The sequence below is a fragment of the Urocampus carinirostris genome, chromosome 16 (genome assembly GCF_059441175.1).
Source record: "Urocampus carinirostris isolate Australia breed hairy pipefish chromosome 16, RoL_Ucar_1.0, whole genome shotgun sequence".
In the NCBI taxonomy this organism is placed as follows: Eukaryota; Metazoa; Chordata; class Actinopteri; order Syngnathiformes; family Syngnathidae; genus Urocampus; species Urocampus carinirostris.
Window position 1 is genome coordinate 33,633,264 of NC_142364.1, and position 12,658 is coordinate 33,645,921.

General features: G+C 40.0%; 1 protein-coding gene and 1 pseudogene across 2 annotated transcripts in view; one reads left to right on the forward strand and one right to left on the reverse strand.

Annotated features, from left to right (window-relative positions):
* Positions 1-4,980: 4,980 nt before the first annotated feature.
* wdr91 (WD repeat domain 91) overlaps positions 4,981-12,658 on the reverse strand; it is a 28,994-nt gene continuing 21,316 nt past the window's right edge. For both annotated transcript variants that reach the window (XM_088319654.1, XM_088319655.1), the window contains exons 13-19: positions 12,145-12,239; positions 11,882-12,035; positions 10,276-10,384; positions 10,035-10,147; positions 9,848-9,955; positions 6,320-6,409; positions 4,981-5,305 (exon numbers count right to left, since the gene is read on the reverse strand). In XM_088319654.1, the coding sequence (XP_088175780.1) occupies positions 5,141-5,305; positions 6,320-6,409; positions 9,848-9,955; positions 10,035-10,147; positions 10,276-10,384; positions 11,882-12,035; positions 12,145-12,239 (834 nt within the window). In that variant the 3' untranslated portion in view covers positions 4,981-5,140. The remainder of the gene's footprint in view (positions 5,306-6,319; positions 6,410-9,847; positions 9,956-10,034; positions 10,148-10,275; positions 10,385-11,881; positions 12,036-12,144; positions 12,240-12,658) is intronic.
* LOC148351149 (U2 spliceosomal RNA) lies at positions 7,757-7,890 on the forward strand (annotated as a pseudogene).

Consider the following 12,658-nt stretch of genomic DNA (forward strand, 5'->3'; position numbering starts at 1 on the left):
GGGGTTTGGTTTTGTCTTCTGACATGTGACCGGGAGGCGGGGTTTGTTGGCAGTATCCAGAGAGAGCTGCTACTGGTAAGACACATCTTTTGGTGCTCCACAAAAGAAGTTCATTTTTAACATTAAAACCCCAGCTGACAAATCTCTCAAAATGCACAGTAATGAGATTGATATTGTCAAGCTGTTTGGATTTATTTTTGTTTTGTTTCTGTTTTACTAAAATGTTAATTCGCCTTGTAGAGATCAAATAGATCAAAGCCAGCAGAAAAGCTAATGTTGTGACTCATTCATTTGCAGGTAAATTGTACCCGTTTTTATACACATTATTGTTCTCATTTCTATTTTCTCATATATATTAAAAAGGAGCTCCGCCAGGGCTGCCCTTTGTCACCGATTCTGTTCATAACTTTTATGGACAGAATTTCTAGGCGCAGCCTTGGCGTGGATGGAGTCCGGTTTGGGGGCCTCAGCATTGCGTCACTGCTTTTTGCAGATGACGTGGTGCTGTTGGCTTCCTCAGGCCGTGATCTTCAGCTCTCGCTGGAGCGATTCGCAGCCGAGTGTGAAGCGGCCGGGATGAGGATCAGCACCTCCAAGTCCGAGGCCATGGTTCTCAGTGGGAAAAGGGTGGTATGCTCCCTCCGGGTTGGGGAGGAGGTCTTGCCCCAAGTGGAGGAGTTCAAGTATCTTGGGGTCTTGTTCACGAGTGAGGGTAGGATGGAACGGGAGATCGACAGACGGGTCGGTGCAGCGTCTGCCGTCATTCGGACCCTATACCGGTCCGTCGTGGTGAAGAGGGAGCTGAGCCGAAAGGCAAAGCTCTCGATCTACCGGTTGATCTACGTTCCTACCCTCACCTATGGTCATGAACTTTGGGTCATGACCGAAAGAACTCCGCAGGGTGGCTGGGTTCTCCCTTAGAGATAAGGTGAGAAGCTCAGTCATCCGGGAGGGACTCGGTGTAGAGCCACTGCTCCTCCGCGTTGAGAGGAGCCAGTTGAGGTGGCTCGGGCATCTAATAAGGATGCCTCCTGGACGCCTCCCTTGGGAGGTGTTCCGGGCATGTCCCACCGGCAGGAGGCCCCGGGGCCGACCCAGGACACGTTGGAGAGACTATGTCTCACGGCTGGCTTGGGAACTCCTCCGGGTCCCGTCGGATGAGCTGGAGGAGGTGGCTGGGGATAGGGACGTCTGGGCTTCCCTTTTAACGCTGCTGCCCCTGCGACCCGACCTCGGATAAGCGGAAGACAATGGATGGATGGATGGATATTAAAAATGATGATGTTGGTTAAAATTCAGACTAAAGAAAGATATGTTGAATTCATTGCAAAAGGTTAAAAATCCACTATACGATCTCTTGTTAAAAGTATCTTCTTGAAATGGATGTAAAAATGTATTGTGATATTCCAAAATATATTTTATGTAAGTTGAAATGAAAGCTCTTTGATATGCTTTTGGGCAGTTTCCAGAGAGAGCTGCTATAATGGCGGCGCCCTCTGTTGGCTGCGGCTGCATCGACTCGCTACAACGGGTCAGGTGTATCGACATTTCGTTCTGTGTACATTGTTACAAAGAATGACAATACAAAGGAAATTATTATTATTATTATTATTACTGAGATCAGAGATCAAAGCCAGCAGAAAAGCTAATGTTGTGACTCATTCATTTGCAGAAACTGTAATAATAAAAACCTCATCATCCAGTCCAGCGTGAATGTGGATCTTTGGTGGGACAAGTACACTGCGGTTACATATATATATATATATATATATATATATTTATATATATAATCGGCCAGAATCTTCCAATGTATGGGAAACACTTCTGGAACATTCTTACCATTCAAAAAAACAAAAAAGTGAATATAAGGTGTTGCACCTTAATGTCCACCAAGGTTTCTCAGGGTTTATATTGTGTGCCCTGCATGACGTCCGTCAATGTGCACATGCTGCATACGCACACTTCGTTATCAAGGCAGTAGTACCTAATAATAAAGGAATAATGAAGGAAATCCTAAAAGTGGACATTGTGGTATTTTTTTCAAATTTATGTTCTGTTTTTTTTGTTAGTTAATGCTTTCTTCCGGCAAGAAAAACATGGAATAGGGGTAGGCAGTTAAATGCTTCTGCTTCAGCCTACTCCCTTTGGGCACATGCTTATGATATCATTGTATTGTTGTCTGTGTGTTTTCTTTTCTTTTTTTTGATTTGTTGTTTTGTTTTTGCTTACGTTATGTTCAAAATAAAAGTTTCATTCTTTCATTGTTCAGCCGTTTTTGCTTTATTTTTTTACATGTGTTTTTCGCGCTGTGCCTAAATAAAAAGCCACAAACACACATTTATATGCCAAATCCAACAATGTTGCTCATTTTTAAGGGACACTGTAATATTTCACCACTAGTAGTCGCTGTATTGTGTAGTGTACCCATAAACGAGTGCCACAAAGCACAAGGAGCAATACAAACTAGGAAACTCAAAGTGACCAAACCGCATTTATTTTATTCTAATTTTATTACTCAAACTTTCACAATATTTTTGGGGCTACCCATAGCAGCAACAATCGTGTCTGCCCCCTCTAAGTGAGCCTCATGTTGTGTAAAATATATGTAAATTTCTCAACCTAAGAGTGTTTTTTTTAAGTGTACTTTTATATGATAGTTCATGATTTTTTGCACACTATTCTAATGCAAATTCTCAAAAATTGTTCTTGTTTAATGACTTTTTTTTTTTTACCACTAGGAAGTGCTAAGTAATACTGTGTCCCTTTAACAAAAAACAAACGGTTCATTGGAAGGCCGTTAGAACAGGTTGAAATTTCCTATCTGAGAGCGTTTGGCCCTCTTCTGCTCTCCTTGAGAATTTTAAATCCATCAATGTCTTCACACTTTATTTTGAGGTGTCTACTATACCAGTGATTTTCAACCACTGTGCAGCGACACACTAGTGTGCCGTGAGAGATGGTCAGGTGTGCCGTGAGAAATTATCCAATGCCACTTTTTAAAATTTTATAAAACATTTATAAATCATTTTCTGCAAATATTATGTCATTGTCAAGCGTCTGTGCTGTAAAACTGGGCCTTTTATACATTATATTGTAATTAAACATACTGTTCAGTGTCATTTTATTTTGGTTAATGGTGTGCTGCAAAATTTTTTAAATGTAAAAACATGCCCTGGCTCAAAAAAGGTTGAAAAACACTGAACTATACTATAAATCTAACACGGCGCCTAAAGAAAATGACCCTGGACTCAGTTGTTGCAAGGAAATAGCAGATATACAGTAGATATAGTAGACATATTACTCTCCTCAGGTATTGTTCCAGCAGCTTTTAAGTCCGCTGTTATTAAATTTTCACTTAAACGACTCAACCTTGTTCCAGAAAGCTTATGTAATTACAGACCTGTGTAAAACCTGCCGTTACTTTCTAAAGTACCGGTAAATTTGTGGCACAGCAGCCGAATGATTTCAAATCTGAGAATAATCTTTGCAATCAAAATTCAGGGCTAATCACTCTACTGAGATGGCCCTGGTTAAGGTAACCACTAATCTTCTACTGGCAATTAACTCCGGCGCTTCATCACTGTTGGTGATGCTGGACCTTAGTGCTGCCTTTGACACTGTGGACCATATTATCTTATAGACCGGTTGGAAAATGGATTGGTCTCTAAGTAACCGTCCTCTTATAGTTCAGATCCTACCTCTCAGATAGGACGCACTGTGTTAAATATGGTGAAATGACAGCTAAACCCTTTAGTGTTACCTGTGGTGTTCCACAGGATTCAGTACTTTGCCCACTTCTTTTCAGCATTTACATGCTTCCATTAGGTGATATTCTTCGCAAATATAATATCAGCTTCCATTGCTACACAGATGACACTCAACTGTATCTTCCGATGGATGAATTTGTCCCACTGAACTGTGGAAATTCGGAGGCCTGCCTCACTGAGATAAAATGTCTCTCAAGTTCTTGCGCCTCAAATCTGAAGACCGAAAAGTTAATTATTGGTCTATCTAAACGCCATAACTTGTTCTCAAAAATTGCTCTGAATATTGACTAATGTAATATCACCCAGAGTGACTCAGTCAAAAATGTAGGTGTCATATTTGACCCCAATCTGTCCTTCCAAACACAAGTTAAGAATATTACTAGAACAGCTTTTTTCTATCTTTGCAACATTGCTAAAATTCGCCCTATGCTGCCCCAGATCAATGCGGAGATTATGATTCATGCGTTTGTTACCTCCAGTCTCGATTACTGTAATGTACTACTCCCCGGACTCCCGAAGTCCAAAATCAAGAGCCTGCAGCTGGTACAAAGTCCTGTAGCGAAGCGGGAAAGTTTGATCACATTACCCCGACTTTAGCTAACCTGCATTGGCTTCCTGTTATCTTAAGATGTTATTTTAAGGTTCTCTTGGTATTATACAAAAGCATGCATGGACTTGCTCCCCCATGTCTTTCAGATTTAATTTCCCCCTATGCTTTAGTCTGGAGCCTTCACTCTGAAAATGCTGGTCTACTTGTGATCCCAAGAGCCAAGAAGAGAACCGCAGATCCTGGACCGTTCTCCATTCGGGCCCCAGTGTTGTGGAATGCTCTGCCCCCTGGGATTCGATCAGCAACCTCAGTGGAACGGTTTAAATTTAGGCTTAAAACACACTTCTATTCTATAGCTTATGAATTACCTATATTTCATGTTAACAATATCTGTTTATTATTTGTTATTGCAACATCCATTGCAGCCTGACCAGGCTGGAAGGGGGATTACCTCATGTGCGGTCCCTTCTCAATGTTTCTTCGTTTTCCTCATGTTGAGGTTCTTGAGTTTTACCTTGCCCTCATGTAGGTTTTAGATCAAGGGATGGTGTAACAATAGTCTTTGGTTTGCAACAACCTGTGGTCTGTGCCGCCCTTTGAGACTCCTTGTGATTAAGGGCTACACAAATAAACACGACTTGACTAGATGAGTAGAACAACACATTCACATTCAAACTCCTTTCACATTTATCGTAAACATTTTTGTATTGCATAATGAAATTGCAAACACTGACATCTCACTCTGGAATAATCTCCATCTGCAATTAGCCTATGGATATTTTATTATTCTTAATGTATGGCGTGTGTTTTTTCATGTGTTCAGTCAGGACTTCTGCGCGAGGAGCGTGCTTAGTTTGATTTTTCCGTCCATGGAGGCAGTCAGGCAGGTACCGCAATCCAACGCAGAGCACCAGTCCACTGTTACTACTGGAGCTTTGTGTCCACCCAGGGAGAGCAAGTTCTCTAGGGCAGGTTCTCCATTTGTCAGCTGAACAAGCAACAATTGGACATGTATGTCACAACACTTTTCCCTTTTAAGTTCAACAATCAAATACATGAAAAGTAAAACTACGGACGCAAGAAAATAGAGTTTAGGCCTAAAATCCTCAGTGAAAGCCTTTTCCCCAGGTCCATCATCACCCTAAACAAGTACGCAAAACTGTGAAAGATATACTGTATATTGTGCCAGTTGCATTGAAAATGCGTACTCGTATTTTACTTTATGACTTATTTGGGATTTTTTTGTTGCAGCTTAGTGTTATTGCAATACTTTTCATTGCACTATTGTTACAATTTAGGCCATAATCCAAGGACTATTTTGGAAATATTTTTGCCTCTTTATCATTACATTTTTCTCTTTTGAGTCTTCATTACATGTTTATCCTAGAGTGCAATGTCTAATCTCGTAGCAAACAATGTTTACTATGCCGTTATCAAGGACAAAAAATACAATTCAATTCAATATTAAAAGTTATGGTCAAGGTGGCCAATAATCAATATTTTGGAGTCAAGGAAACAAGGAAGAAAATTACTTCACAATAAGAAATGGTGTACAAGTCTCTGCTATCGAAGCGCTGCTAAAAGATACTTTACATTGTTTAAAACGGTGTTATGTTTTTCTTATTACAAGGTATATTAAACTTGTATATACATATTTCAAGAATTAGTGGTATTTGTAGCAGCAAGATAGCGGAATATGTGTCATTACGCTTTGGGTGAGGTTCGAGTTATGTAAAAAAATTGATAATTTCTTGACCTTCGAGTATTTAAAAAAAAAAGCATGTTTAAAGATCAGAATACCGCAAATAATACACACTGTTGCCTTAAATAAATAATTACCTGAAGTTAACAACATATTCATTCCATTTTATATCAGCTGCCAGATTTAAAAAGGGTCATTAACGTTCATCACTGAAGGAAGATTGGCACCAATAATCAGCACTGCCAATAGTTTATCACTTAACAGTTTAAAAATTATATTTGTGCATGATGGCTTCATTACTTTGTAAATGACTCCCCCAGAGTTTGAGCAGGTCAGGACATGTTGTCCTTCTGAGTCAAAGGTGAAAAGGCGCCCTCTGGGAACCTGGACCTGAAAAACAGTTACAGTAATCCCTCGGTTATCACGGTTAATGGGGACCAAAACCACCCGCGAAAAGTGAAAATCTGCGAAGTAGCGACGCCCCTTCAAAAATGCTTAAAAAAAATAAAATAATAATATACATATATTTTTTAATCTTTTTTTTTTTTTTTTTTTTTTTAGACCCGCGAAGCTCTGAACTCGCGAACGTGGAACCGCGAAGTAGCGAGGTCCCACTGTATTCCATATTTATCTACTTTTTCAGGATATAAATTAGCCCAACACTTCAGCCGAGAGAGATGGTAGTAATGGAAATGCATTATTCATGTAATTGTGACCAAATTCAAATAAAATATTATCATTATTGTGTTTTAGATGTATTTAGTTTTGTTGCAAAAAGTAATTTTGAATTTGATGCCTGATCCATGAATGATGTTATTTTCTGTTGGCTACAACGGCTCATCGAAGCTACTAGGCTCGGCTCAGTTGTATTGGAACATATGAGTTCAAATGTCCCTATGAATTTAGAACACGAACACACACACACGTCAATGCAAAAGATCGACGAAGTGAGATGACACTTTACACAGTGACCAGATGATGAATGTGAGTAAGTTAAGGAGGCTCTTCCTGCTACTGGTGACCATGAAACCAGTATTATCTGTTGTATGTAGGGGAGCAAACCCCTTCTCCTGGAGTAATGGGTGCGGCCAGGCCGTGATTGCCCGAGACACACCACAGAAATTGGTGCCCCGTCCACCCAATGTGGTTAAAAGCATCTGTGAACAGTAATGTAACGTGTTATTGTGCTGAGCGTCTGCAGAAGCAGAGTGGGGCACGTAATTCTCTTGGCAGAGGGCCATAGTGAGACCAAGGAATTTCCAAAATATATAATTAGTGATAGTATTAACAAGTAAAATCAAACCCTCAAAAATGTATTTTTAGATGCACAGACTTTTTTTCGTGATGGAAGATTACCTATCCATTGATGCATTTACTCAAAAGGAGCAGCACATAGACTTCATTTATATAATAAGAAAATAATATGATTTTTTAAAACTAATTTATATATTGCTTCATTGCTGTCAATCAAACGATATAGTAATTAGTTTCATTGCGGCTGCATCGGCTCGCTACAACGGGTCAGGTGCAATCGACATTTCGTTCTGTGTACATTGTTACACAGAATGACAATACAAGGAAATTATTATTATTATTATTATTATTATCCATTTCAGTCAGTTACATTCCTTGTGAACACAAGTGATTATAACTTTAATCATAACAGAATGCCTGAAAGGGAGTGGGGCAAAGAAAACCTATTTGATGCTAGTTCCTTAGCTTGGCCAGGCTTTAGGGCTAGCTTGGCCTTTTGGCCGTACCTCTTGCCATGATCTTTGATTTTTGCATTTCGGAGATGGAATAAGAGCTTGCTCTGTCCACTCCACGCATCGGCCCGGTATTGCAGTACCTCCGGGAACGGTGCATTCGCAATGATCGCAGCAAGGCTTTGGGGCTAGGACCTTATTGGCCTTTTGGCTGAGAGTAAGTGTCCCGGCTCCTAGGCTTTGTAGCGTATTATGAACTGACCGATAACGGATAATGGATAATGAATAACGAAGATAGAACAATAACCCTTAAAAACCCCAAATCATACCCATTACCTCATACACACAAAACCCAAAGAAAATTTCCTGCAGCCCCTGCTAGACTGACATTCACAGCAATTGCGAAACAAGCTGTTGATGTTTAAGATGTACCGGTAGTTACATTTATTTGTAAATCAGACTGTGCCTCGCCAGACACGGACCCCATAGCACTGGGGAATTGCTACCCAAAACCAGATTGCCAAGACAGAAAATAAAACAAGTATTGGATAGCTAAGATGTTCAACAATGCATCAAACAGGACGTCATGGTATATCAGATGCCTTAAAAAAAGATGACTCCACAAAAATTGAATGTCATCAAAAGACACCCATGGAGCATAGGCACTTTTGGTCTTTATGATGCTATTGTGAAAACCCCAAAGATCCTTCTATGCTTCATTGAGTGATGCATGCATAAGCCTCTTAATATTAACCAGGGCTTTAAATTGGTTTTCATCAAGGCAGATGAATGCAAAGGCAGAGGCAGCGTAGAGCATTATGAATATCACGTTGTCAGGTAAATTCAAATGATTAATTATACCTTTATTTTCACATTTTATTCTAAGTTACGGGCAATTAGTTGTTGACATTTTATTATGAGATATTAAAAACCGCGATTGCTGTGATTAGTAAGTTGTCCTGGTCCTGAGGCAGCAAAGCAGCCCCAGATAATCATACTGCTGCCACAGTTGTGGGAAAGCTGAGTGGAATTCCACAGGCCACACCCAAAATCGATTGCCATCACCTGTGTTGAATCAAGAAATCACTTAAATTGAGTCTGTTGGACAAAGTGAAATAGACTACAAAATCAAGAACACAATAGACATGCCATGATCCAAAAAAGTTCCAGGAGAAATGAGAAAAAAAAGTTAACGTCATTGTTCATTACTTCACTATAAGGAAGGCACTGGACAAAAAAGCCATAGAAAAGTTCTCGGGCGAAAATCACTGCTTTCCCAAAAAAAGAAACCCACAGTCGTCTTAAATTGCCAAAAAGCGTCTTGATTATCCTCAAGAATTTTGGAAAAACATGATTTAATTTTAACTTTTTGGAAAGTGAGCGGCCCGTTCGTAAAAATGAACAATATTTGACGAAAAGAACAAGATGCGAAAAGTAAAACATGTTGGCGGCAGTGTAATGGTCTGAGTCTGCTATGATGACTCAGGGCCAGGACCACTTACTATGGTTGACTGAATTAATACTGGGGTTTAAAAGAAGATCCTAAAAGATAACATTCGGCCATCAGTTTGTTTCCTTAAACTCAAGAGCTCTTGGATCATGCAGAAAGACAAAAATCCAAAACACACCGCAAGTCCACCTCTTTATGGCACAATATACAAAACAAAATTAAGGTTTTGTAGCTGCCAAGTCAAAGTCTGGATTCAAATCCAGTTTAAATGCTGTGATGTGACCTTAAACGGGCAGTTCAACCTAAAAAAAACTCAATTTTGCAAAGAAGAGTGGCCCAAAATTCCTCCACAGAGTTGTGAAAGACTCATTACCAATTATTATAAACATTTGATTTCTGTTATCGCTGCCAAAAGTGGCCCAACTAATTATTAGGTTTAGGGGAAAATGACTTTTTCCCATAGGGCCAAATAGGTTTTGATATGTTTTGTCCCTTAATAAATTGAATCACCGTTTCAAAATTGTTTTTTTGTATTTTCTTGGGTTGTCTCTGTGTGATATTAAAATTGGTTTGATGATCTGAAACCTTTGTGAATGAAAAATATGCAAAAACCACAGAAATCAGGTAAGGGGTAAATACTTTTTCACAGCACCGTATGTAATATTAACAAACCTGTTTATATCCGCTGTAACCAGACAGCACAAATGGGCCAGTGGCATCCTGAGGTAAAGCCTGTTCCGACTGCTTCACCCCAAATCGATGGATGTTCCACTGAATGAACTGAATGCACGGGAGAAAAGTAAGTCAGTCAAAGCACAATCAAATTAGGGTCGTAGTTTTTAAAAAAGAGCAGTTTCACCTTGCCGTCTTCTCCGACGCTAAAAACGGTGTTCTCATCGTAGCTGAACTCAACACTGTAAACCTCCCCATCATGTGCCTTCCAGCTCATAGCACTCTCATACTGCTGCATGTCTACAGGAAAAGGAGAGGAGAAAATAACTCAAAAGTATAGAAATATTGTTATTTCCATAAGAAAAACAGTAAATTTGTTGAATTGTGTAATGCTCATCAACAAAAATTAATATCTTAAAAATACAAACCAAATAGTCGGATGACACCATCTGCGGCTCCAGTAACCAACAAATTCCCATTGTGATTGAAGGCTGTGCAATTAACGGCTACGGGTTCAGGTTCTAAAGAAAACTGAAGCTAAATAAAAGAAAAACAATGATTAGGCCAAATCTGAGAGTATCTACACTGAGAGGAGAGTGTCGATACATCCAAATATGCCTATGGCATACTTCATTCACTTTTGCCGAATGTAGCTTTGTGCAGAGGGATTTGATGTCATTAGTTGGTTCCCAAGTTCATCAGGTGTTTCCACCCTGAACCACATCATTGGTGGGGTGACATCGGTGGCCAAATCACTGCCTCCTCCTGGCTTTCAGATAAGCTCCCCCCTCCTGCTGGATAACTAGCAAGAGGCTCTTTCTACTGGCTCCCCCATCCTGCGAGCTGCTATGTTCCTCTACCTCCTTGCCACTCCCATGGCTGTGAGTATCCTCCACACTGACTGGGCGTGGAATCCTCTACAACCGAGCTTGAATGGGAACAACATAGCCTGCCATCCTTTCCGCCTACAGTTAAGCAAGAGGTCCGGATATTTTGCACTTTCCTTTTGAGACCTCCTCACAACCCTCTTTCCACAGGACTGTCAGTTCATGATGATGATCTTCTTTGCCTCTTTGGCCCACATTACCACATCTGGCATAAGGGGTGTCCGTACAGCCGCTGGAAATTTTAGTCTTCCCCCCAGGTCTACTTTAATTTTCCATGATCGGGGCTTCTGTAGCAGGTTACTTTTTGTTGTCATGGTCGATGATGGAAATGGATAAATGAGTCCGAGTACTTTAAATACTAATGCAGTACAACGGAAATCACAGTGTCGTAGATGTTTGTGTGTTAACTATCGATGGAATTTGTTCATCTTTTTGGTGAGAGGAAGGCTTTTTTTAAACGATTGTTTATCTACATTTATAATGTTTTTACAGCATATTGAGTATTTGTTTCATATAACTATTAAAGTAAGTCTAGTGCTGGTACCAGACATTTTAATGGGACACTTAATTATATTTGACCACGACATGTCGCTGTATTGTGTAGTGCAACCGAAAACGGGTGCTCCAAAGCACAAGAAAACATACAAACTACAGAAACTCAAAAGTGACCAAATCGCACCACTTTTTTCTTTTGTTTTGCCCAGCCTTTCACAAGGATTGTGGTTTATGGGGGTACCCGTAGCAGCAAGATGGCAATCATTTTAGCCTTATGTTATGTAAAAGAAATATTCCTTACTCAAACAACAGTATTTTTGACCAAGACACCCACAGGAAGTGTTGCCCTGATGACCCAGTTGGTTAAGGGATCCATGAACCATGAACTGAACAGTCTGAGAAAAGGTGGTATTGAGCAGTTATGTCTATGAACTATTTACTGCCACATGAGCCAAATACTGCCAAAGGTATATTTAATTAATGCCAGATACATGTAGGTTTGTCTCTACCCAAGTAATAAAGGCTGGTATCAGCAGGATACACAAGTCCCTTGTATAAAATAACCAGACCTGTAAATGCCAGACATTGCAAATCCATTCAGATGTTTTTCTCTATGTTGTATTTGCTTTGTCTAATTAGTTTTCACTTATACCTGTTGTTTCACTGTCTTGGTGTCCCAAAGCAGCAGCCGTCCGTACACCTGCACAGGGTGATGAGGAGCAGCTTCAGCTTGACCACTTCGATTAACTGCTGCAGCCGAACACACAAAGGATGACCCACTCGGACTGCAGGCCAAGGACAAGATACTGAATGGAATCAGGGAAAAAATTGTTGTCATTAAAATACTAGTTCCGCTGGGTATTTCTTAAAGGTTGTTTTATTTTATGAACTATGGTGAAAAGAAAAATGTTTTACCGTGGGTGAGTTTCATCAATGTTCATCTCATAGAGATTTTTCTTAGCTTCTGTATCATAGAGCCGTACGGTGCCAACACCACTGCCTAGTAACAGCTTAACACACACACACACAAAATACCGCTTAAAGTTTGAAACATTTGTTGGCCGTGAGAGGGATGGGCACCACCAGGGTGCACTTGCCGAAGACACATCACATGAAATTGTGCCCCTATGACACTAGGGGTTAAAAGATTCAAACAAACAAACCACAGTGGAGTGCAAAGACATTTCCCAACTAATTTCTCTTGGTAAAAGTGTACATAAACAACTTCAACATGCACATATCTTGAAAACAATTTGACATTTGTAAACTTCTTTAAGCATATCACACATAATTGGATCAAAGATTATGATTTACAATGGGAGTCTATGCTGCAAAAAGTGTTTTTCATCAATTGTACTCTCCTCTGCAACAGTTGAAAACAGAAATTGTGTTAGGGTTTCAACCGAAAACTATCTTTCATCACCCTGTA